The sequence below is a fragment of the Sinocyclocheilus grahami genome, unplaced genomic scaffold, assembly GCF_001515645.1.
Source record: "Sinocyclocheilus grahami isolate Dianchi unplaced genomic scaffold, SAMN03320097.WGS_v1.1 scaffold921.1, whole genome shotgun sequence".
NCBI classification, from domain to species: domain Eukaryota; kingdom Metazoa; phylum Chordata; class Actinopteri; order Cypriniformes; family Cyprinidae; genus Sinocyclocheilus; species Sinocyclocheilus grahami.
This window is the reverse complement of record NW_015506100.1, coordinates 214,432-240,860: the sequence shown is the minus strand read 5'-3', so window position 1 is coordinate 240,860 and position 26,429 is coordinate 214,432. Positions and strand designations below refer to the sequence as shown.

At 39.2% G+C, this 26,429-nt stretch overlaps 2 protein-coding genes across 3 annotated transcripts in view; both read right to left on the bottom strand.

Annotated features, from left to right (window-relative positions):
* vgll4b (vestigial-like family member 4b) overlaps positions 1–7,188 on the bottom strand; it is a 39,832-nt gene extending 32,644 nt beyond the window's left edge. Inside the window, exons 1-2 of one of the 2 annotated variants that reach the window (XM_016249318.1) lie at positions 6,984–7,154; positions 6,272–6,344 (exon numbers count right to left, since the gene is read on the bottom strand). In XM_016249318.1, the coding sequence (XP_016104804.1) occupies positions 6,272–6,344; positions 6,984–7,139 (229 nt within the window). In that variant the 5' untranslated portion in view covers positions 7,140–7,154. Of the gene's footprint in view, positions 1–6,271; positions 6,345–6,983 lie in introns of both variants that reach the window. The other variant, XM_016249319.1, reaches the window with a different exon arrangement.
* Positions 7,189–7,259: 71 nt separating this feature from the next.
* Positions 7,260–13,544, bottom strand: tamm41 (TAM41 mitochondrial translocator assembly and maintenance homolog). The gene is given in 8 exon segments (XM_016249328.1): positions 7,260–7,462; positions 8,340–8,430; positions 10,115–10,159; positions 10,161–10,309; positions 10,724–10,874; positions 11,728–11,820; positions 12,988–13,170; positions 13,268–13,544. Coding segments are annotated over 8 exon segments (915 nt in total). The 5' UTR covers positions 13,394–13,544; the 3' UTR covers positions 7,260–7,385.
* Positions 13,545–26,429: the final 12,885 nt, after the last annotated feature.

Below are 26,429 nucleotides of genomic sequence, written 5' to 3'. Positions count from 1 at the left end.
GTGAATCCACAGGAGCGCTGCACCTCAGGGGACGATACAGACACTCACAGTATGAACACGACACCCTATAAACACCATACTTCTGTGAAGCTTGAAGGCTGCTCTCAACTACATGTAATGCGAGTATTTCACAGGTGCAATCCTATTCCAAAGCCATATTTTCACAAAGCAGCCAGAAAAAGGTTAAAGTAACACAGGTATTTTTATTGCATGTCTTTAAAGGTAGGGTAAGTGATTTCTGGTAGCCAATGTTGATATTTGAAATCACCAAAACAAACACGCCCCTACCCCAAAAGGGTCTCGCCCCTATTTTGATAGCTCCGCCCCACACATACGTACAACCCAGGCAACGTTTAGTAATGTTACATCGGACGCGAGCGGCGCAACAAAACACTATAGAACTCATTATAATCAGTGATGCTGTCTACAGCATTGATACAGTATATATATACATATCTATGGTCTACACTGGATAAAGACTCAATATGACTACAGCCTCTGTGGCTTTAAAACATTCAGGACATTAAATGAATATCTAGCACATACTGTTGTTGATTAACTAGTAGCTTATTAGCATGCATATTACTAGCACATTGGCTGTTTATTAGTACGTATAAAGCACATATTATTGCCTTATTCAGTAAGACCATATTTTAGATCCTTTAATCCACCCCATAACCCAAATTAGGAGTTTATTGAGGCAAAAGTCTTGAAATCTGGTGCGCAGACGTGGCCCTGGAGGGTCTGGAACATGCAGAAGAAAGTACCTTGCAGTGAAGCATTGCTCGCCGGAGCTTAACCTTGTTGCAGTGTCTCTATGTCTTCTGCCCCAGAGACTCAGAACGTGTAGAGTCATCGTTAGAGCTGTTATTGCCTCTTCCCTCATGGGCCAGACACTCACAACGAGTAGTTAGTGTCTGGACGAAAGTCTCAGAACAAGAAGAGTCTGTTGAAAGTGTACCTTTATCTCTTTCCGATGAGGAGGAGATTGCAATCGAGTGCTTCTCCATTTCCAGGCTGTGATTGGCTGTTTCCATCAGAGCGGGGGACACAGTGCGGCCCACCCTTCTTTCCTCCTCTGGAACTTATTTGCATAGTCCAAACACACGTTTAGAAGAGTGTCACTAAAGCTTTACCAGAGCATTTCTCACTTTCCAAACCACAACCAGAAGACCTTATAGGCAATGTTACGAACACATGAAGTCCAAACCTGATGGGAAAAGGTTAAGCTGTCAACAGAGCTTGAACTGAATAAAGCGTTCGTCAAATGAACAGATGTTCTCTACAGAGATTCACACACTGATTCGCTTCAAACTACTTCAAATCAAGCCACTTTTATAATAATAATCTTACTAACGACAAGAGCTCGGGCAGATTGGAGTTTGGTATTTTTGATGATTTTCTGAGCGGTGCCGGTCTGAGCAAATCACGCACCACAACAATGGAGGAGACCGTTGCTAAGGTGTTCCGAGCTGTTTCTAGGGTGTTGCTATGTGGTTGCTAGGGTAACGACTTTCTGGCACAAGTTAAAAGAAAACGACAAAAAAAAAGCAGAACCCAAATATCACACATATGGAAAACCAACTAAATGATTCCACTGCATTTATTAGTAATAATAAAGAAGTGCACATACAACCAATACAGCAGTTAATTTTTTCCCCAAATCCTGTGTTTTATGATTTATTAGGGCACTATGATCTCGGCAACGCTGTTGTGCAGCACTTTGCTTGACAGAAAATAAATTAACATTTCATTTGATTTGATTACGTTTGGAAAGATTAATTAAACTTTTCATTCTGTAATGCTCTCATTTGATTATCACCGATATCACGCACCACAACAATGGAGGAGACCGTTGCTAAGGTGTTCCGAGCAGTTTCTAGGGTGTTGCTATGTGGTTGCTAGGGTAACGACTTTCTGGCACAAGTTAAAAGAAAACGACAAAAAAAAGCAGAACCCAAATATCACACATATGGAAAACCAACTAAATGATTCCACTGCATTTATTAGTAATAATAAAGAAGTGCACATACAACCAATACAGCAGTTAATTTTTTCCCCAAATCCTGTGTTTTATGATTTATTAGGGCACTATGATTTCGGCAACGCTGTTGTGCAGCACTTTGCTTGACAGAAAATAAATTAACATTTCATTTGATTTGATTACGTTTGGAAAGATTAATTAAACTTTTCATTCTGTAATGCTCTCATTTGATTATCACCGATAAAATCATTTCGTATTAAATCCAGAAACAGGTTTAAAAATGTATAAATAATTCGAATAAACAAGTACTGTAAATAAACTGTTAAAGAACGTATGAATTCAATTGATTAGTCATGCTTTTTGATTATAAAAATTGAAACTGAATCCAGAAAAATGAAAGAACTGGGGGGAATATAAAATGGAATTTGGAAACGAATAGAAGTAAAACATATTTCATACACCCTAAAGGTTTATTGTTTGTTAACTTGTAATACATTGTTGTTAAATTGTATAAGTTTCATGGTTTTAATAAATAAGACACGCTTTTTGATTACCAACAATTTATTCATCATTAAAAGTGAATCCATAAAAATTTAAATGTGAGAAAAAAATGAAACGATGATGACTTATGAATGCTGGTAAGTGACTCTCAGATCGGCCAGATGCGAGATAAATACCCAATATTATTATTTAATTTTTTTTGCAGATAAAAAAACGATATATCAGCCCTTCTAGTACGTGTTGTGTACTGCCATGACGTTTGAGAGTATCAGTTTGCACTTCTTTTATTCCTGCAGTCTATATTTTTCACACTGCTGCTAGCCTTTTCTTTCTGGAATCCGTCAGGACAACAGCTGACAAACAACAATGATGTGTGCCTGACTTCAGTGACCTTTGACCTGTGCCCTCTGACCCAAAAACCTGGGTTCACACACACACATGTGTGCTGCTGAAACGACCCAAGAGCCCTCGAGGAGGTGTGTACTGACACAAAACCTGTTTTTCGCATTAGACGCTCATGTTTGAGAGCTGACTGATGAACGGCTCACTCACTTTCCTGAAAAATGTGTGCATATTGTGCTATTTCATTATCAACCATAATTAAGCATATCAGATAACACTTTAGATCAGGGAACACACATTCACGATTAACTAAGAGTTTTCCCTCAATGAAACTTTAGGTATGGGGACGGGTTAAGGGATCTAGAATATGGTCATGCAGAATAAGGCATTAATATGTGCCTAATAAGTACTGATAAACAGACAATATTTTAGTATGCATACTAATAAATAATTAGTTAATAGTGAGAATTGGACCAAATATCATGTTTGTTTTTTTTTGCATACATAATCCACACCTGCAATACAGTAAAAGCCATGAAATATTATTACAATTTTAATGTAATGTATTTCTGTGATGAGCAGCTGTATTTTCAGCATCATTCCTCCAGTCTTCAGTGTCACATGATCTTCAGAAATCAGTATAATATGCTGATCTGCTGCTCGAGACACATTTCTGATTATTATCAATGTTGAAAACAGTCGTGCCGCACAATATTTTTGTGGAAACTGTGATGCATTTTATTTTCCAGGATTCTCTGATAAATAGAAATATCAAAAGAACAGCATTTATTTCAAATAGAAATCTTTTTTTTATCATTATAAATGTCTTCACTGTCAATTTTGATCAATTTAATGCGTCCTTACTGAATAAAAGTATGTTTCTTTCCAAAAAAAATAAAAAAATCTTACTGACTCCATAACTTGCTTTTTGGAAGTGGGCCGTGCTATCGAGTTCTTTTGTCATGATAAAAGCAATGCATTTGTGATTGGTGGATCTCTCTTGGATAATGTTGTTCTTTACCATTAATTTGGCTCCTGAACTCATTTTCAAAATAAATAAATAAATGTAAAATCACACTGATTCAGCAGAAGCATCACTTCACCTCCGAGCTCATGGTAGGTTTGTATTTAAATGGCGGTTACTAAAACTCAATTCTGAATGAGAACTTTTAGACTTTTGGCACTCGTCTGACAACAGAATGTAACATGACTCTTTCTAGAAGACTGCAGTTTGTCTGGATGCGTTCTTAGCCTTGAGAAACCGAGTTACTTTAAAAGAGATTTAGACAGCATAAGCAGGATGTGTTTGTGTGACTCTTTTAGAGGATATGGTGTGATTGGGCTGTTTTGCCTCGAGCGCGCAGCCGGATGCAAGCCGTCACCTGACTCAGACTGACAAAGAGAACCACACCTTCTGTGTAATTGTGCTCTCCCATCTCATGAAATACGTTGTTGCGCTGCCGTGGCTTGTAAACGCACGAGTCTGGGCCGAACGTGCGCCTCACTGAGTCACCGCTCTCTCTTCAAGTGTTCAGCAGTCAGAACGATTCCAGAGGCTTGTGATAATTGCAAATGAGCAGGAGGAGCTTGCAGCGCCAGCACTATTGTGAAAACAGGTCAGACGCATTGTGAGGGGACAAAGACACACACACACACACACAACGACATGACATCAGCCCTCCGCTAAACAAAAACACAGCAGGGGGAGGAAGAAACACAAGGGCACTTTCAGATGCACATCCACTGTCACTGCAGCAAGCCATGCGAGAACACACACGCTCTGACATGATGACCCAGTTTCCTTCCCGCTCCGCGGGTCACAAAAGTTTCAGAAGGCGCTAGAGGAGAGTTCTGGTTTTAGGAGTAAACTCAAGTGACCTAATGTAAAACGTGTACTATACCAGCTTATAGACAATAAGCCACTCAATGGATTGATTAAAGGAATACTTCAGGCCATCCCAGATCAGGATGAGTTTGTGTCTTCATCAGGTTTGGAGAAATGTAGCATTGCATCAGTGTCTCAGCAATGGATGCTCTGCAGTGAATGGGTGCCGTCAGAATGAGAGCTGATAAAAACATCACAATAATCCACAGCACTCCAATCCATCAGTTAACATCTGGAGAAGACACAAGCTGAAACTAATCCAGCATTAAGCGGTTTTTAACATCAAACCGTCACTTCCGGATGAGACCACAATCCATAATAACTCTTCCTGCAGTGAAAATGTGCATCTGCTGTTGTCTCTCACATCAAAATCCAGCCACATATTAGTTTAGAGCTGTTTAAGCGGTGCTTGATCTGTGCAGATGTCTCTCCTGATTCAGGACAAACCACTTTTCACTGGACATTATGGACTCGTATTTGAGTTAAAAACGTGTTAATGCTAGATGTGTCTCAGCTTTTGTCTTCTCCAGATGTTAACTGCTGGACTGGAGTGCTGTGGATTATTGTGATGTTTTTATCAGCTGTTTGGACTCTCATTCTGACGGCACCCATTCACTGCAGAGCATCCATTGCTGAGACACTGATGCAATGCTACATTTCTCCAAACCTGATGAAGACACAAACTCATCCTGATCTGGGATGGCCTGCAGGTGAGCAGATTTCCAGCGAATTCAAACACTGTGAAGCTACTGAAACGTTTCTCGATTTGTTTCAGCAGATAAGCACAGCAGCACTGGTTCATCTGTGTGTTTGACCAATGGAAGTTCAGTTTGGTGATTCTAGCAGCTTTGAAGATGTTTAGGAGAAAATGACCTTGCTTGCGAACCACATCGTGTGCTTCTAACCAAATTCGGCTTTGTCAACACAAGCCCAACAGGTCCACACGGAACGGGCCGCTGCAACATGTAGATGTTGCACAATGAATTCCAATTACACTAAACGCCTGTTGAGCAGGATTTGTTGGTGCTTAATCTAGGAAGGAATTTCTGATGGAAAGCACTGCAGAGCTCATGGCAGTCCAGGGAGGGACTGGCCGGAGTACACGGGACATGTGACAGCAAACAGCAAGGCTCTTTTCAAAGTTGCATAACGCTCCTGTGCTCGGCTATCATACATCAGTGCATTAAGCTGAAGACAGCTCCAGCGAAGGGCATCTCAGAGAGACCAGGGCATCTCTCATGTAAATGATCACAGGACAAACACAGACTCAAGCCACGAGCCTCACTTATGGAAACACAGCAGAGATGGCTTACTCTATGAGCAATACTTTCAAACTACAAGGAAGAGGAATGCAATTAATATTGAGTTAATGTCTCATCAAAAGGCAGAAATAAAACAATGATTGGTCATACTACAATTACACATTTACAGCTATGCACATTGGCAGAAAGCGACTCGAACTGCATTATGCATTCAATTCAACAATTTTGTGCACTCATGCATTCGCTGGGAATCGAACCCATGGCCTACAGGAAAACAACGAGGTAAAAGCGACTCACGTTTCTCATCATCCTGGTGCACTAAAGATGCTGCTCTCGACAAAACATCCAAAGGCGTCTCCATCCTGGGACCCTGAGCACGGAAAATCAGACTGTTAAACCCGGTTCAGAAATCAACACCACATGCATTTGCGTTCATCCTCGCAGCACTGGGAAGCGCGGTGCGTGGCATGTCATGTTTTCTCATGCATTCCCAGAATAAGCAGTGCAAACACGTGAGGTCTGGAGCACTTCCCACACTCCGCATTCCACAGAGCGCATTCCAGAGCCCCAGCACAGCTGAGACACTTCCACACGACTTCTGGAGCGAGCGCAACGCCTTTAACTTGGGCTTTCTCAACTCAAGAGTACTCGATCCCGACGTTTCGTTTATCATCACGGCTGACGAGAGCGTTGCGTTTTACTTGCGTTGCCGCGTTTAACGTGAGAAAGTCATCAATGTTTCACTAGCGTTACTTATTAATGTGGTCGCATATGAAAGTGCAGGAACTCACAGATTCCAGAACACTCTTGTATCGGGGAGCAAATCGTTCAGCGGGAGGTGTCGCATTGTAACAAGTGCCGTCTTTGAGACGCACGAGCGCTTTCCTTGATTACAATGGCTCCCAATGATCATAAAGCACATATATATTCACTCTCACTTATACATGTAGTGTTGCATTTATTAAAAAAAACAAACAAGCTGTTTAGAGTCGTGTAAACTACAGCCCACCTTGAAGCGCCACTTTGAAATCTCGCCAGTCGCAAAGTCGATGAAAGACCTCGAGCCCCAGACAGCGACAGATCCAGAGCAGCGCGAGCGCCGGGAAGAATGCGCGGAATGATGGAATTCTCTTCCTAGCAGGTGATGGGAGTCGAGCATTCCCATTGGTCGAGGTCAGCGGCATGAGATCAGCATGCATTATGCTAATGAGCGCGTGACGTCACATCCCTGCAACAGGTACAAGGTGAAGGGGAAGTCCGCCGATGAAAAAAGACACTCAACAAACACACTTAGAAACCTTTATTGACATTTTCTCAGGAATATTGTGCATTCGCGAACGAATCACTGCTTCAGTCATTAAGCAATAAATAACTGTGGAAATAGCACTATGCTCGGCACGACTGCGGTCGGTCAGGATGGTCTTCTGCGCCAGCCTCTCCACATCTTCTGCAGCTTTCTTGCGCTGTATGCCACGGTTTTGAAGAGACCTGCAGGAAAGAGTTTCAACAGCAGTCCTGTCACTCTCTAATACACCTGAAGAAAATACATTTCTGCAAATCACAAAATGCCAAAAGTGATCGAGTTCTGGGAGGAAACATAATAAACTACAAAACGAAAATCAAAAGTACCAAAGATTTCAGCTCTAAGAAGAGGGTACAGACAAAATCATCACATTCAGCACATCACACATGCATTAAATACTCGGTTTCCTGGTGTTGCTGTTAAAGTAATTATATTTAAAACAGTGTTGTCCAACGATTAATCGCATGCAAAATACAGTTTTTGTTTACATAATATATGTGTGTGTGCTGTGTATATTTATTATGTATATATATATAAATACACACACATGCATGTATATATTTCAGAAAAATTTTATGTTTATATATTAAATATATTTATTTATAATAAAAATATAGACATGTAAATATTTTCAATATATATACTGTATCTGTGTGTATTTATATATACACAATAAATATACACAGAACACATTATGTAAACAAAAACTTTTATTTTGTATGCGATTAATCGTTGGACAGCACTCATTTAAAAGTCTGATTCTGTAATGTTTATCTGATAGTGTGATAAAATTGACTTTTATTATTATTAACCCCTTCTAATCAAGACATACATTTCTGAAGTTTATATTTTTCAATCTATTACGAAGTATTGAGTTATGCTTTGAGAAGATCTAAGAACATGCTTATATCATAGTTCTGATCAAAGATCAAAGAGAGAGTCCACTGAAATGTTACATGCGTGTTCTGCAACACTGTAGAGATCTTCTCCCATTCATTCACAGTTTTGAATACAACACCTCAGAAATCAGTGACAAAACTATGAAATCGAAAGGTCCTTTACCAGCGGTGGCGATTCCTTTGGCACTCTGTGTTATGCTGGAGGATTTCACGATTGATGAAATTCCTGCGAAGAAAGCAGAATTACGTATGATTCATCCAACAAAGCATCATTTAGCAATCATAACAAGCCAACAGCAGGCATCTGGCATTAAAATCATTTTTAAAAGCTATTAGTGAATACGTTTATTCAATTTAACTAAAAAAAAAACAAAAAAAGTTACACCTTAATTATATGCAAGTTAAATGAAATGTAAGTGACACTGAATGTAACTACACAGTGGATTCAAATGATGCAATGCATTCTGAATAGTGACAGACCAAAATATCATTAAACATCTGTCGGTTTTATGAACAGAACCCGTCATTTAAGAGCCTTGAGAGATTACTCCCAGTGACCGAGAGATGCACGAGAAACTTTTTTTTTTTAATTATTAAAATACATTTTGAACTCGATCTTGTGTGTGAATGAGAGCTTAGTTTAGTGCTCACATGCTGTGACAGCCGCTTTCTGTGCGTGTGCTTCAGATGTGTGCGCTCAGAAAACCCTATATCAGAAGTTTAAACTCATATGCTTTAAAACGCATGATTTCAGTGAGATACACATGATAATCAGAACCAAAACAGATGTTTTTAGCAGGTCCGAGCTGTAAAGGTGCAGCTCTATTCTGGAAAAGGGGGCGGGGAGCAGCAGCTCATTTGCATTTAAAGAGACAGGCCCGAAAAACAGCGTGTTTCTGCTTCCACTCAAAATAGGCATTTTCAAAATGATATAATAAATGATCTGTGGAGTATTTTGAGCTGAAACTTCACAGACACATTCTGGGGACACCTGAGACTTATATTACATCTTGTAGAAAGAGGCATAATGTCACCTTTAAAGGCACAATATGTATGTTTTCACCACTAGAGGTCACATTTTCAAAGCAACAACGAAGGCATGTTCACGGATGAGATTATGAATTCATTTTTTATTACCTGTACGCTTGATCACAATATTTTATGTCATCGTAATGAATTAGCTGCAAAGAACGTGAGATGTAATGCTACATTAGCCTGTTACTGCTATGTGACTGTTTGTCAAACGATTTGGTGGGTTATTGCAATCACGCTAAAAGTATTTGCAAGAAATAGCTTGATATTTTTGTGCTCCACATACTGTATTTGAATAAACAGCTTAGAATAAACAGTATAGGTATAGCCCATTGTTAGGCACGATGCAGAGCAGATAAAACCCCTTAAAGTAATAGTTACGTAATGAGGAAAATATTAGGAAAATGAGGAAATAAAAGGAAAATATTAACCACTGAATTGGAGTAATTTCTCGATTCAGTACTGTGACGAGCCGGTCAGTGGAGGAGACTGAAAACTTGCTCAAAAGCTTTGCTGACGCACATTTAGACAACTAGCTCCTGTGACATAATTCTGCTCAAAATGCAAACTAATAGAATTGGATTGCAAAGTTTAGGGTCTATTTAAACAGCGCTTTTGGAATCTACAAACGCCTTCAGATTGATGAAAATAATGAATTACTGCATTGGTAATGTGAATTATGGAGAAAACGTGCATATGACAATAATGTAAAGCATCCAAATGATGCTAAAAGCAGCTTTCATATATGCTTAATGCAAAAGAGCTTGTTTTTGTGGGATTGGCCTCCTTAGCTCTCCTCTAGCTTACGCGAATGACTGAATCTGTCAGAAAAGGGCCACAGCGCCTCCGCTCATGTCTCTTGGACGGGGGAGAACCGCCTCGCCTCGCCTGGTATCAGAGGAAAACAGCACAGTCTGCAGGAACACAGAACTCCAGCTCAGGATGAATGTCTCACCTCCAGCCGGCCCTGCTGAGGCTTGTACACCACCTGCGGGCACTCTTGAAGAATACTGTTATATAACTTCCGGAAATGCGGCATGTTCTCTTTCACGATGTTGGAAACCTTGGATTTATCCTCGCCGATCACCATCCTGAAATCCCCTACACAAAGACGAGGAAGAATACTTTGAGTTGCTTGAGGAATTGTTTAGACTAGGGTGCTGCTATGTGGTTGCTAGGGTACTTGGGGTGGTTGCTAGGGTGTTGCTATGCGGTTGCTAGGGTACTTGGGGTGGTTGTTAGAGTGTTCCCATGCGGTTGCTAGGGTACTTAGGGTGGTTGCTAAGGCGGTTGCTATGGTACCCGGGGCGGTTGCTAGGGTGTAGCTATGCGGTTGCTAAGGTACCCAGGTCGGTTGCTAGGGTGTTGCTATGCCGTTGCTAGGGTACCCATGGCGGTTCCTAGGGTGTTCCTAGCATGTTGTTTACATGATTAGCATGTTGCTAGTGAGTGAGTATCACTTTAAAACACTTTTGGGTAAAAATGTAAAATTAACGCCAAAAAAAAAACATTTACCAGAGTAGGACAAGCCTGCTATCTGGAGGAACAGGTCTTCTTCGGAGAAACTTTCCGGCAGCATGAGAAAAGAAGCAATCACGGCACTTTTCAAATTCCCTACGAGAGCGGCCCGCAGTTTTCCATGCTCACTCTGGAGCAGAATTCGAACCTAGAGAGAGGGGGAAAACATGACTGACATGTAGTTACTCACGCTTGAACACTGATTTGACAGCGGACTTCTCTACACCGAGTATCTGACACTGAAAGTGTCCAAAATGAACACTTTCACTGACTGCAAACCTGCATTTGCTCAACTAATGTCCAGTGACAACTTTTCTAAACACATCTACTACTGATGAGCTAATGCATTTGAAAGATAGCTCCTTATCTGCAAACTGTACCATCACTTAATAAATAGAGATTTATTTTAAAAAGCATATGGAAACCAATTAAGATGGAGACGACCATACAGGAGTGATCTTTATTAGGAAGTGTTAGTGGGCCTCAGCCTAGGGGCCTCAAGATGACTCAAAATGAGTTCAAACGACACAAAGCTGACTTTATATGGAGAAATGACTCTTTGTTGTTGTCCTCTTGCATCACTGACAAACTATGTTCCTGTTTAACACTATAAAGCTGCTTTGACACACACAATCAGTATTGTATAAAGCTTTTTTTTTTTTTACTTGATAAATAAGGAAGCCTCCTTTTAAAAGTGTGATTTGTAGACCTGGAAAAGTCATGTAACTTATAAAAATCGTATAACCCAATGGGAATTTTTATAACGAATACACATTTTTCTAGTCACGGCAAGCCGTAAATTATTTTATCCAGCAGGAATGGCGAGTAATAATATTTGTAAAATCCTTATCCAGAACTATAAAAGTCATGGGCCTTGACAGTAAACAACAATAACTGGAGTCAAAAAGGTCCAGAAGTGCTCTGGAGGTTCCTGCATCCGCTGGTTTCAGTGTAACTGCAGCATGAAGCGGCTGATCTCATCAGCTGGAGGACATACTCACAGGTTTGTGTAACCGGCCTGCTACATACAGGGTTTTCCAGTGGAGCAAGTCCTCGATCAGAGCATCTGTGCTGATCACACCGTACTTGATCACCTGCAAACAAGTCACGACTTCAGTGCATCAAACAAACTACATTTCCTTTTTTTTTGACTATATACTTCTTCTAGGAGTTTGGGATTGGTAAGAAATTAAGATTTCTTAAAGAAGTGAGATGGGGCCCCTCCCACCAGCACTGACGTCATGTATGAAGATATATTGTGCACCTGCTGCAACATACTACTGAGTCCATCTCTCCATTTACAGATTTAACAGTAATGAACGAGGTGAATTATCATCGCATTGATGCATTTGATATAATAATTATATAGGCTGTATAACGTGTGTAGTCATTTTGATACCGCTCGTTTAGTCTATGAACGTAGAGGCGAAAGTTCATGATTTGATTGTTATTTTAGCAATAGCAGGAGGATCCTTCAACAATAATAACACAAACATCTGTTATAGGCCCCCGGTCTACATATTTAATAGTGATTTCATCAGAACTCATGTAGGCTAATGGCCAGAACAAGTCTCAGTTCAAACACTGGCCTACACAAGCATCGCTAATAGCAGAAAAGAAATGATACAAGCAAAATCCATGTCTTGCAGTAAGAAAATAAAACAGTAAAAAATAAATAGATAAATGAATAACTATATATGCTGCATTATGAGCGTTTTGGTGCGCAAAATCATTCACTGCAGCTTTAATGTGAATTTGGTCTTTTAAGCCACATTAAACGAAATGATCAGCTAAAAATGCACTTCATGTGGTGACATCTAAATTGAATTAGAGTAAATGTTACTTAAGCCTAACATTATAATTATCTTCCACTAACAAAACTGAATTTAAGCGGGAGCAACAGCCTGACAACTACAACACGTTCTCACTTCTTGCAGTGGGAGGTAAACGCTTGTCATAAAACTGAGCATTGCGTTCATATTCTGCGCTCTTAGCTTGATCTTTTATCATAAAGCGGGGAGTTCCGGTGCTTGACTCTGATTGGCTGAGCCGCGTTCGAAGCTGTTGTACATGACGCTACAAAGTAACACACAGCTTTGTTTACTTCTGTGTGTTGCTCGGCAACTGTTTCTGAGGCGCTACATTGTTTGGTGGAAGAATACTGTTTTTGTTAATAGCCTAGATAGATAGATAGATAGATAGATAGATAGATAGATAGATAGATAGATAGATAGATAATACAATAACACAGAGGTTCATACCCGCTCTTCAGCAGGGACGAGGGTGTTGAAGTAAACTGCAGCTCCACAGTCGGTCTGTATGCTGCTGATGTGTTTGGGCCCCAGGTACCTGAGGAAAGAGTAATGCCTGCTGTTCTCGAGGAGGTTCATGGTGTGCCAGGTGACCGGGTCATCCACAGCGAACACGAAGTCCAGCATGCTCTTCTGAAACACAAACCAAAGAGCGTGCTGTTGCACACAGAGACAGCCTGACGGAGGACTGGCCGTGGCTGGAGTAGTCGCTTAAAGCTCTGCTTCTTACCCCCATCTGCCCTCCAGTCTGCCTGAACACCGCGGACCCGTACGCAAACGCCAGACTGATGTCCCGAGGAAAGCGGCTCAGGACGCGCCTGTAGAAGACACTGCTGCTCTGCAGAGCTGGAGTCATCGCGGACAGCGCACTCACCGCGAGAAACCCAGCAGTGACAGAATCGATAACTAATCGCTTTTCGTCTGCTGAATATTTGAACGATGCACAGAAGCAGCTACTTTTGAAAGACAATTTCGTCGATAAGATCCACAGAGCGCTGGTTATTCAGTGAGCAGTTTATATCGTTTTTTACCTCTGATGCACTGCAATGTCTGAACTGTCCCGAGTGTGTTCATGTCTTCTTCTTCAGCCGGCTTCGTCTTCTTCTTCTTCTTGCTTTACGGCAGACCGCAGACTTATAAGTGCATTACCGCCACCTATCTCTCAAATGGACCATTGACACTCTATCTACAATCTCAATTGTGAGTCAGTTTCTTGCACAGACCGATCATTTCGTGTCTTTTCACATCAGTGTATCGTCACGAGCCGCAGGGTTTCATTTGGTTTTGTTTGTGTATGTTTATTTGACTCTCAAAGCCGTGATTCCCATCCACTTGCATTATATGACTGACAGACTGCAACGGTTTGAGTTAAAAATCTCCGTTTGTGTTCTACTGAAGAAACAAAGTCACATACATCTTGGATGCCCTGGGGATAAGCAGATAAACATCACATTTTCATTTTTGGGTGAACTATCCCTTTAAGGAAATTTCTAGAACTCCAAAATGCTGTTTTACTGCATTTAATTTAGAATATTTATTTATTTTTGCTGCCCAAGTTTTTTTTAAAGGAAATTCTGTCCCACAATAGATTTTCCTGTTTGTAATTTTCACTACATCCATGTTTTTATACAGTCTATGGTAATTTTATAGTAGTAGCAACGAATATGTTATTGTAGTTTTTATTATTATTATTATTATTATTATTATTATTTGGAAGTGAAACAACATGCCCTAGTTGTATTATACCCTAATCCTAAGAAAATAACACTGAGACAGACATTTCTCTAACTAACTAACCAAATAAATAAATAGATAAATACATACACTGCCTTTCAAAGGTCTGGGGTCACTAAGTAAGGTTATATATATATATATATATAGTATTCAAGGATGTATTAAACTGATCAAACGTGACAGTAAAGATATATATAATGTTACAAAAGATTTCTGTTTTAAATGCTGTTCTTGTTCATCTGTGAATCCTGACAGATAAAATGTATCACAGTCTCCACAAAACTTTGGGACTGTTTTAAACATTAATAATAATCAGACATGTTTCTTGAGCAGCAAATCAACATGATTTCTGGTTCCTGGCCGTGTGTGTGTGTGTGTGTGTGTGTGTGTGTGAGTGTTTGTGTGTGTGTGTGTGTGTGTGTGTGTGTGTGTGTGTGAGTGTGAGTGTGAGTGTGAGTGTGTGTGTTGCAGCACTGTGTTTTCATCAGCAGCCACTAGAGAGCTCTAAAGGCCTGAGCATTGGTAAGCAATGAGTCTCTCAGCATTCAGCAATGACAACAGCTCGGAGCTGTGTTGAATCTCTCTGAATTCAGTCTCACTCGAGCTCAAGATTCCTCTTTATCAGAATGCATTACAAATCATGCTGAATATTAATGCAATTACTAATGGAGTGACACTGAAACTGAAGGCTACAAAAATAGTGATTGTGGGGCGAGTAGATCATCTGAATGCAGTAAATGAGGTTCAAAAGCATTTTCGCTTGTGCTCAAAGAGAAGAGCATCATCTCGTGCCATGGTTTCATGATGAGACTGCATTAGCGTCTTAGGTCACGAGCTAATCTCATCTTCATCACACTGTCCTCAGAGTCTCCAGTGACAGTCACTGTGCCCAAAAACACCTCGCAGTGCTTCTTCATGCGAGTGTCTGCTGAAGATGAAGTCTGCTCAGGGACTGATGATAGTATGCGCTCAGAGAGGCATCTGGACCTGAGCTCTTTCCTCAAGCACACAATACAACACAAGCTCACGCTTTACAGCCAGTTGCCATGGAGATGCATCCACTGCTTGTTCCAGCTATGTTTAAAGCAGCATCTACTGACACACTCACTTCGCCTGCGCTGAGAAGGGATCGCTTGTGTGTGTGTGTGTGTGTGTGTGTGTGTGTGTGAGTGTGAGTGTGTGTGTTGCAGCACTGTGTTTTCATCAGCAGCCACTAGAGAGCTCTAAAGGCCTGAGCATTGGTAAGCAATGAGTCTCTCAGCATTCAGCAATGACAACAGCTCGGAGCTGTGTTGAATCTCTCTGAATTCAGTCTCACTCGAGCTCAAGATTCCTCTTTATCAGAATGCATTACAAATCATGCTGAATATTAATGCAAATACAAATGGAGTGACACTGAAACTGAAGGCTACAAAAATAGTGATTGTGGGGCGAGTAGATCATCTGAATGCAGTAAATGAGGTTCAAAAGCATTTTCGCTTGTGCTCAAAGAGAAGAGCATCATCTCGTGCCATGGTTTCATGATGAGACTGCATTAGCGTCTTAGGTCACGAGCTAATCTCATCTTCATCACACTGTCCTCAGAGTCTCCAGTGACAGTCACTGTGCCCAAAAACACCTCGCAGTGCTTCTTCATGCGAGTGTCTGCTGAAGATGAAGTCTGCTCAGGGACTGATGATAGTATGCGCTCAGAGAGGCATCTGGACCTGAGCTCTTTCCTCAAGCACACAATACAACACAAGCTCACGCTTTACAGCCAGTTGCCATGGAGATGCATCCACTGCTTGTTCCAGCTATGTTTAAAGCAGCATCTACTGACACACTCACTTCGCCTGCGCTGAGAAGGGATCGCTTCGCTGATGTCATTTAGGATAAACGCAAGCTTCAGAACTTCAGAAATATGACACTAAGCTTAATAATTAATGCGGCACTTATCGTTAGAGAGGGAAGGCTGGATATTCGCACTCCAGCAGAGAACATGAAATCTGCTCGTTTAGCACAGAAAGCATCTTCATATTCTAGCATCACATCCATATGTTTACAACCTAGTGCAAGTGTTCTTTTATAGCAGAAGGGTTTATGCCAGCCGATATAATCACCTTTTAAAGCGCTATAAATTCATTTTCATCTTGTCTTGTGCATTACAGCTTTTAAACCGAATGCATTTGCTTGCTTGGAAAATCTGTAAGAAAAAAAAAATAGGTTCATAAATTCAGTTCGTAAACAAGAGCTCAAATGTAACTAAAGATATGTTTAACTTATTAAATGTTTAAATAATTTAGAGGTATAAAAAACATTATAAGATCCTATTAAATACAAATAAAAATAGAATATAATAGAAAAAATGAGGAGAAAACAGAATGCAATGCATTGTTGCATGTGGCTAGATGCAAAAATATGTGCAGTCCATGAGGTTTAAGGGAAAAATATGAATCTATTTTCAATTTGACATTTTGAATATAATAAAGCAATAAAAATCACACATTTTAATGTACAGCAGGCCTACTTTGATTTTTCATCAAATATTTCAGTTTTGTAATACCACACATTTAAAAATGTTGGATGTGCATAATAATAATAATAATAATAATATGGAAAAAATAGTTGACATGCATAAAGGTTTAATTATTTTGAGGCATAAGCGAGTATACAGAATAGATCAATGTAAAATGTTTTTGTTAAATATCAGATATGAATTGCTGGGGTCAAACATTGGAAAAAGTATAAATCACAAATGACTTCTTATGCAGTTGTCTCAGCAATAATTTTAACTGAATATAGCAGTAGCTCATCTGGTTTATCTTGCTAATGAAGGTTATCATGTTAACCCAAAATTTAAGAGCTGGGGAGCCGAGCTGCCCCTAGCTCCCCCGTAGTTCGCACCCTGCATATTGGTCTAGAAAATAGCAACTTTTCATTAGTACACAATGTAAGTTTTAAATAGGAAAAATATAGAAACTCTTTGGCCATTTTTGAGCGAGATGCTAACGGTCTAATCAGATTCAATGATCTATGCTAAGCTACAGCTAAAAGTGCTACCGCCAGACCCGGAGATCGGATGAATGGATTCGAAAACGGTAAAACTCAGCTGTTTAACTCTAGGGGAGTTGGAAAATGAGCCTATTATCAAAAATAGTGGAGTGTTCCTTTAATGGCTATAAAATATTAGCTGTTTAGCTTACAGGTACGACAGATTGGTTAGTAGCTAATGCATTACTTACAGCCAAACCATTTATTAATACTGTATCAGGCTGTAAAAGATCGCTTTTAGGTATGACATAGATGTTAGCAAATTTATTTCTATAGCACTTTTCACAATACATGTTGTTTCAAAGCAGTTTTACAGAAAAGCATCATGTTGATGTTTATAATATCTTATTATAATATATAATAGTATTATTATAATATCTTATCATTCTTATACACAATCATGGGACATTTGATGATGAGTAATCAAGCTGTTGAAAACTGTCTCACAAAGGCTTTGAAAATGAATGATGTTGAATTAGTTTTCATTTATTACAAATAAGCCACTGCCTGTAATTACATTGTAATTAATGTATTAATGTACTAAAAAAAGTCATAAACTGGAACCAGCTCTAACTGTGACAATGTTTAACTACAGATTAATATGAGATGGAATAAGGTAATTATGTAATACGGTGATATTTAGAGCCTAATCAAACAGAATCGTATTTCAGTAGCCTTCAGTACTAGTCAAGCCTCGGGGGAAACCTCTGCAGCGTTTCTTAATAAAACATATCTTCCATCATTTGTCATTTGCTGGTTTTTGCTTAATGAGGCTGTTGATGCTCATTGATGTCGCGTACATCGATTAATAACCGAAGGTGCAGCACTAAATCTGGGCCTTCATTTAACTGCCCACCATTTTTCCGAACGCTAATGAGGGTTTACTGAACGTTTTCATTTTGCAGCTTTGACAGATATCGAATGGAAAATTATTAGAGACTCTGGGCCTGCCAGAACTTTTCAATTGTTTATGGATTGAGTTCTCAGTGATTTACCTCGCACCAAAATGACTTTACATCGTTTCATCAAAAATATTATGAATAATAAAACATGGCCCAGATGTTTTTTCTTTATTAGATTTTAGATATATTACAAAATGCCAGTAATGGGTTCTATTTGAAGTGTTTTAATGATTCCTCATTGGGAGGACTGTAACTGATTACAGTATATGAAATAACTTATGGCCTTATCAATATTACATTCTCACTGACACCAAAGGATCTGGAAAACAGGCACGGTATTTTGTCAAAACATTGTCATAATTTGTTGTGAATGCTGAATGCATCATGTGTTCATTTCTGTAATAACAGGTCAGAAACTACAACAGATGTTTGACGGTACAGTAGCGTGTCATCAAATTGTACCCTGCTGCCAGTGAAAGCCTCCACCGAATGATGTGCTGTTCAGCTCTCAATGCCTGAATACAGTGTTAGGACCCTTAAAGGGATAGTTCACCCAAAAATGAAAATTAGTCCATAAAATACTCACCCTCAAGACATTCTAGGTGTATATGACTTTGCTCTTTCAGACGAATCCAGTCGGAGTTATATTAACAATGGTCTTTGATCTTTCAAGCTGTTTAATGGCACTCAGCGGGTGTTGCATGCATCAGTCCAAAAGAAGTGAAATAAAAAGCACCCATCCATAAAAAAAGTGTCTCACATGGCTCCGGGGGGTGAACAAAGGCCTCCTGTAGTGAATCGATGCGTTTTTGTAAGAAAAATATCGATATTCAAAATGTAATAATCACTTTAATCTAGCTTGCGCTCACTGTTGTAAACAGAAGCAGCTCCAGGAGCATGATGTAGGAGGTCGGCGTTCGTCTGAAATAAGAAAGTCATATACACCGAGGATGACTTGAGGGTGAGTCATTTGTGGGCTAATTTTCATCTTTGGGTGAACTAACCCTTTAAGTCACAATTAAAAATGTCTGAATGCCATCGAATACGATAAAAATGTTGAGAAATGAGGATAGAATTTAGTGTGGATTTGTGTGTGTGATTAGTGGAGGATGTTGCTTGTTTTGTTTTTGTTTATAGGACACATTTCTCACTTTTTCAAAACTGTTTCCACATTTCTCATAATCAACCTTCAGCTTCGCACAGCAGTTAATTTCACAGTAAAAATGCAGTAAACCCTGCACACACGTCTCAAATCAACTCATTCTTCTTTAACATTAGTAAAGATTATCCACCAACACACGTACTTTGTCACTCATAAAACACAGACCTAAAAACATCAACAGCTGGTAGCATATACAATGTTTTCTTTTTTAAAGAAAAAACAAGAATGACACACTCTACTATTTAGAATTTACTGCAGTATACATTTACAGTCCAAAATAATTCCCAAGTTTCCCCTTTTGAATTCAGTTGATGCTTTTGAAAGATTAACACGTGTAGGTTTTCAGCTACATTTTATTGTATTTAAAGTATTTCATTTTTTAGATTTAGAATCTATGCAAATATAGTATTATTGTAGAAATGCAGCCTATTGCTGTCTTACTCAGTTTTGAAATAGGTTTTAAAATCAATCAACGATTTCAAAAAATGTATGCGAATAGGCCTGCAGGTACATGGAGTTTTATTGTTTTTTGAGTCTGAGTGTCAAAACAGTTCATGTAATTTGACAGATGTAGTCACTGAATGCGTTTTGTGCCAAAACAGTGATAAATGATGCACAGTTTAGCCCACATAGATGCTGTAGTGCTCACTGCGTGAGGAGTGGACGTTAGTGAAGAAAACAGATCCTGTCTTAAACCGCAGCACTCTCCAACATTTGATTCTGATTGGCTGAATTAAGCTGTTGAATCATTTTCTACTGAGCCAGCTGAGGTCCGGTCCTCGGTACATTTTTTCATGTTCAAAAATAAAGTTTGTTCTCTGAATGACTAATTTGCCATTTAAAACTCCTCATATGAGCATCTGCATGTATAATTAAGTTTAGACAGTTTGCAAGAATGTTTAGCGTGTGTGGAATGAAAATGATCACGGTCTCTTTTAAAGTGTTTAGTGTGCATAATGAGTTGTATTTGCAGGGGTTACTATAGCACTATTCTTAACCCCCCGCCAGACCTCACTAATGGTCAAACCCTGGTTACAGCCATGCTGTGAAGTAGTTTCAGGTGGCTCCGGGGGGTGAACAAAGGCCTCCTGTAGTGAATCGATGCGTTTTTGTAAGAAAAATATCGATATTCAAAATGTAATAATCACTTTAATCTAGCTTGCGCTCACTGTTGTAAACAGAAGCAGCTCCGGGAGCATGATGTAGGAGGTCGGCGTTCGTCTGAAATAAGAAAGTCATATACACCGAGGATGACTTGAGGGTGAGTCATTTGTGGGCTAATTTTCATCTTTGGGTGAACTAACCCTTTAAGTCACAATTAAAAATGTCTGAATGCCATCGAATACGATAAAAATGTTGAGAAATGAGGATAGAATTTAGTGTGGATTTGTGTGTGTGATTAGTGGAGGATGTTGCTTGTTTTGTTTTTGTTTATAGGACACATTTCTCACTTTTTCAAAACTGTTTCCACATTTCTCATAATCAACCTTCAGCTTCGCACAGCAGTTAATTTCACAGTAAAAATGCAGTAAACCCTGCACACACGTCTCAAATCAACTCATTCTTCTTTAACATTAGTAAAGATTATCCACCAACACACGTACTTTGTCACTCATAAAACACAGACCTAAAAACATCAACAGCTGGTAGCATATACAATGTTTTCTTTTTTAAAGAAAAAACAAGAATGACACACTCTACTATTTAGAATTTACTGCAGTATACATTTACAGTCCAAAATAATTCCCAAGTTTCCCCTTTTGAATTCAGTTGATGCTTTTGAAAGATTAACACGTGTAGGTTTTCAGCTACATTTTATTGTATTTAAAGTATTTCATTTTTTAGATTTAGAATCTATGCAAATATAGTATTATTGTAGAAATGCAGCCTATTGCTGTCTTACTCAGTTTTGAAATAGGTTTTAAAATCAATCAACGATTTCAAAAAATGTATGCGAATAGGCCTGCAGGTACATGGAGTTTTATTGTTTTTTGAGTCTGAGTGTCAAAACAGTTCATGTAATTTGACAGATGTAGTCACTGAATGCGTTTTGTGCCAAAACAGTGATAAATGATGCACAGTTTAGCCCACATAGATGCTGTAGTGCTCACTGCGTGAGGAGTGGACGTTAGTGAAGAAAACAGATCCTGTCTTAAACCGGAGCTCTCCAACATTTGATTCTGATTGGCTGAATTAAGCTGTTGAATCATTTTCTACTGAGCCAGCTGAGGTCCGGTCCTCGGTACATTTTTTCATGTTCAAAAATAAAGTTTGTTCTCTGAATGACTAATTTGCCATTTAAAACTCCTCATATGAGCATCTGCATGTATAATTAAGTTTAGACAGTTTGCAAGAATGTTTAGCGTGTGTGGAATGAAAATGATCACGGTCTCTTTTAAAGTGTTTAGTGTGCATAATGAGTTGTATTTGCAGGGGTTACTATAGCACTATTCTTAACCCCCCGCCAGACCTCACTAATGGTCAAACCCTGGTTACAGCCATGCTGTGAAGTAGTTTCAGGTTTTGTCCACACTAAAGTGCAGCTGGAAGTGTTTTCATTATAACAGGTCGTCTCACTTCAGCCTGTCCTCCTCCCACACACTCTAGGCTCTGTCCCAAATGACACATTTGATGTGCGCTTGCAGACGCCACCGCAAGCCTGTGATGTCCATGAGGCTGTAGCGTGTCTCATTTGTCATTTTCACTTTCATAAAGTTGTTTACGAGAGCCATTTCGCTTTGTGTGTGTGATGAATAACTTTTCTATTGTTTTAATCCTTTGAAATGCCATATCTTGAATGAAAAATACTGTTATTAGAATAGGATGCACTTATACACAGTAACACATGATGTGAGTATTCAATGTGCGTGTGCAACTATAAGGCAAATATATACTGTATATATTGGCTGAAATATATGCTAAATATATGTTGCAAACAGTGAAGCTCAATGAAATATTTTTGAAGTAGAAAATATTAGTTTCAACCAAAATATATTTCTAAATGTATTTCAGGGGCAGGATAATACATCTCCAGTCTTACATTTAAAATATATTTAAAAAAATATACAAATGGCCCAAAAAATATATAGGTAGAAAATATATTTACGTAAATATATTTTCTACCTATGAGTGCTGACACACACACACACACACACACACACACACACACACACACATTCATTCTGCTCTTCACACACATGATGTCCATCAACACACACTCAAACACAATTAACAGCTTTGCCACCATAGGTATTTTAAAATTGTAATATTTCACAATATTATTTTTGATCAAATAAAGACATAAGAAACTTCTTTCAACTTTTGACCACTACTGTGTGTGCTATTAATTAATTCAGCAAAACAGAAACAATGCAAGTCACAAAGACTTAAACATTTATGATGAACAGCTTTACATTTCTGAATTAAAATGCATTTTTATACATTTGGGAGTCAAAAATGTCAAGCTATCATTCTAAGCGTGTAATGCCAAAAGAAAGTCTATATTTCCTGAAAACCAGTTTTGTAGTTTGGCATAATCTGGCATACATTTAAGCACTGAAGCTGTTTTGTTTTAAAATATTATTAATCTTTGAAGCCAAAAATATTCCAGTCAAAATAACTGTGGCATTGTGAAACAGGAAATCATGTCACAGACACCCAAAGGTCAGTTATTCACACTGCAACAATGGCAGAGAAGCGCTTCTGAGCAGGCTTTTTGGTGAGTTTAATGTCTTTTACAGTTTAATGCTGCTCAGAGGTGGCAAAACTGCATTTACACTGCAATTACAACTAGACTTTAATACTAAGGGCTGAGGTGGGTCAGAGCAGGCTTAGTTAGTCTGACTTTTATGCAACATTGAGTCTTCATGCTGAATTTGAACTCAGCTGTGTAAAGAGCCCATTAATGAGTTAAGCCTGCTCTGTGCCTGCTCAAAATGAATAAAAAATGTGTGTAAATGCATTTCTGTCATGACAACTCTTGGAGGGATTGGCATGGTAATGTACATGACAATGTTAATGTATTTGGTCTTGGCGGAATAGATCTGCTGCTGCTGCAGAGCAAGTACAGAGACATGCTACTGCAAATATATCCACAACATGCTGCTGTGAGCATGTAAGAAATACTGCTGCTGCAAATATAACATACATGAAATAACCCCCCACAAAGCAGGAGACATAGAAGGGACAATACAAGCCAAAACAAGAACAAAACAGCCTCCAACAAGCAGATCTATCACCAAGACATATGTACTGCTGCTGCTCTGAAGAGCCACGTGAACCGCATGTCTCATCTATGTGTCATCTCTGTATGTATCTATGTGAGCCTTGGCTACCACGCCGACTGGCTTAAAGGGTTAGTTCACCCAAAAATGAAAATTATCCCATAAATTACTCACCCTCAAGGCATCCTAGGTATATATGACTTTCTTCTTTCAGACGAATCCAGTCGGAGTTATATTAAAAATTATCTTTGGTCTTTCAAGCTGTTTCATGGCACTCAGCAGGTGTTGCATGCATCCGTCCAAAAGAAGTGAAATAAAAAGCACCCATCCATAAAACAAAAGTGCCTCACATGGCTCCGGGGGGTGAACAAAGACCTTCTGTAGGGAATCGATACGTTTTTGTAAGAAAAATAACCATATTTAAAACGTAATAATCACTATAATGTAGCTTGCGCCAACAGTTGTACACAGCTACAACAGTGAGCGCAAGCTTCATTAAAGTGAGTATTACGTAAACTTCCTCCACTTCATCAGTCCCAGCGGCAGCATAACAGCTTGTTAATTCATGTCCGTGAGACGGACAAAGTTAGCCGAATGCATGCCATTTTACTCTCTCGTGCAGATAAAAGTTGTCAAAGTTACAGTGCACAAAAACCCCACTGACCTGAATGAACTGAAATAAAAGCAGGGTCCCACTTTATATTAAGTGGCCCTAATACCTGTGTACTTACATAGTAACTAGATGTGTACATAGTATATAACCACAGTGAAACTACACATTGGTACATAGTATCTACAGCTGTAATGTTTGTGTAACAACAATTTTTGGTAATGAAAGTACAAATGTGTAACAGGACAAACAGCACTTTTTGGTAAAGAAAGTGTTATACTTTATATTAAGTAAACAATTCCTATGGATTTACCATGTAATTACTCTGACGTTACACAGCAGTGGCCAGTAAGTGAGGCTTTACATATACATTGTGGTTGGTGTCCAGAATGTTACACTTTATATTAAGTGGAGAGTTCCTGAGGAGTTACCATGTAAGTACACTGGTATTACAGTGGTGCACCAACTCCACCAACTTGAGATCCAACTCCACCCACTTTACACATCCCTAAACCTACCCATCTCCACCCCCTGGATCAAAATGTTCCAATTACTCTTATACATATTGTTGTTACAATATGTAGTTATATATGTCCTGTTACACATTTGCACTTACACAAACCATTTTGGAGGGTTGTTACATATGTGTAGTTACAGAAATATTACAGCTGTAGATACTATGTACCAATGTGTACTTACACTGTGGTTACATACTACGTACACATCTAGTTACTATGTAAGTACACAGGTATTAGGGCCAATGTTCTTTCACCGTTTTCTGAATTACACTGCACAGCGAGAGCACACATCGCACAAGAACATTTCTCCGAACTACACTACCCATAATGCATTTCACGCGGAACTAACTGTTACATCTGTAGATAGTGATCTTCAGTGTCTCCCGCAACACTGTCATTGATATGACTGCGATAAGCGCGTGCTTCTGACGCTGCATGCAGCTGAAATCAACCACACACTCATCACAATGAAAACATCGACCTTAGAAATAACGAACGTGAACACTGGGATAATCGCCAATGAATATGGTGAACCCCCATTGAAATGCATTCACAAGAATGCTTATTTCATTTAACCTGTTTCATGTCCGTTACTATCGACGTGTGCTCAGAGCGATTACATATGCTCCAAACTGCGTTTTGCTCCAGCTGTATAAACACAGATGCTAAATGCGGCTATTCATTTGCTTAATATTCGCTCCTGCATACAATGCAAACTGCTAAAATCACACTTAGTTTAAACTTGATTATATTTGCTCATTTTTTAATTCAATTAGGCAGACCATGCACATAGCGATATGGATTAGAAGAGCATTCACTTATCTGTTGATTTCACTGTTCTGAAGCAAGCTGCACTGCTACGGCAAGCACTAGTCATATATTTGAATGTTGAGCAGCGAGCTCATTGGCTACTGATACAGAAGAGAACCAATCAGCTGTGCCATGTGATAATGAGGTCATTAGGTCAGATTGAGTTAGACCTATCGGACTGCGCCATCTAGAGTTTCATGCCAGAACTCTGTATTTATGCCATCTCTGAGCAGCATTCAACAGTCTGTCTAAATGCCACTTCAGAAGCGCTTCTGTGCCACCTCCACAGTGATTTCACTTGCTTTGATCCACACTCTCTTTACAGCAGTGTTTCTCTGATAAACACTGTGTGACTCACTGAGCTGCTTGACAGAGAAAGTGCTGAGGAGTGGAAACCTCTCACTGGGGAGAATTATTATTACAGATCTGAGATAATGTACAGCGTACTATCACGTCTCTCAAGGAGAGCGGCTGAGGCAATCATTTCACAGCATGATAAAGACTATTATGTCCTTCAGAGGTGTAAATAAGCACTCATCCAATTAGAGAAGCAAACATAGACATCAAATGAAAATGCAAACAGCAGTTAAAACAAGTTACACAATAAATTGTATGTTTAAATGCCAAAAAAATCCTAAAAATGCATAGAAAATCACTTAAAAGAATCGTTTAGCAATCAGATTGAGTTAGACCTATCGGACTGCGCCATCTAGAGTTTCATGCCAGAACTCTGTATTTATGCCACCTCTGAGCAGCATTCAACAGTCTGTCTAAATGCCACTTCAGAAGCGCTTCTGTGCCACCTCCACAGTGATTTCACCTGCTTTGATCCACACTCTCTTTACAGCAGTGTTTCTCTGATAAACACTGTGTGACTCACTGAGCTGCTTGACAGAGAAAGTG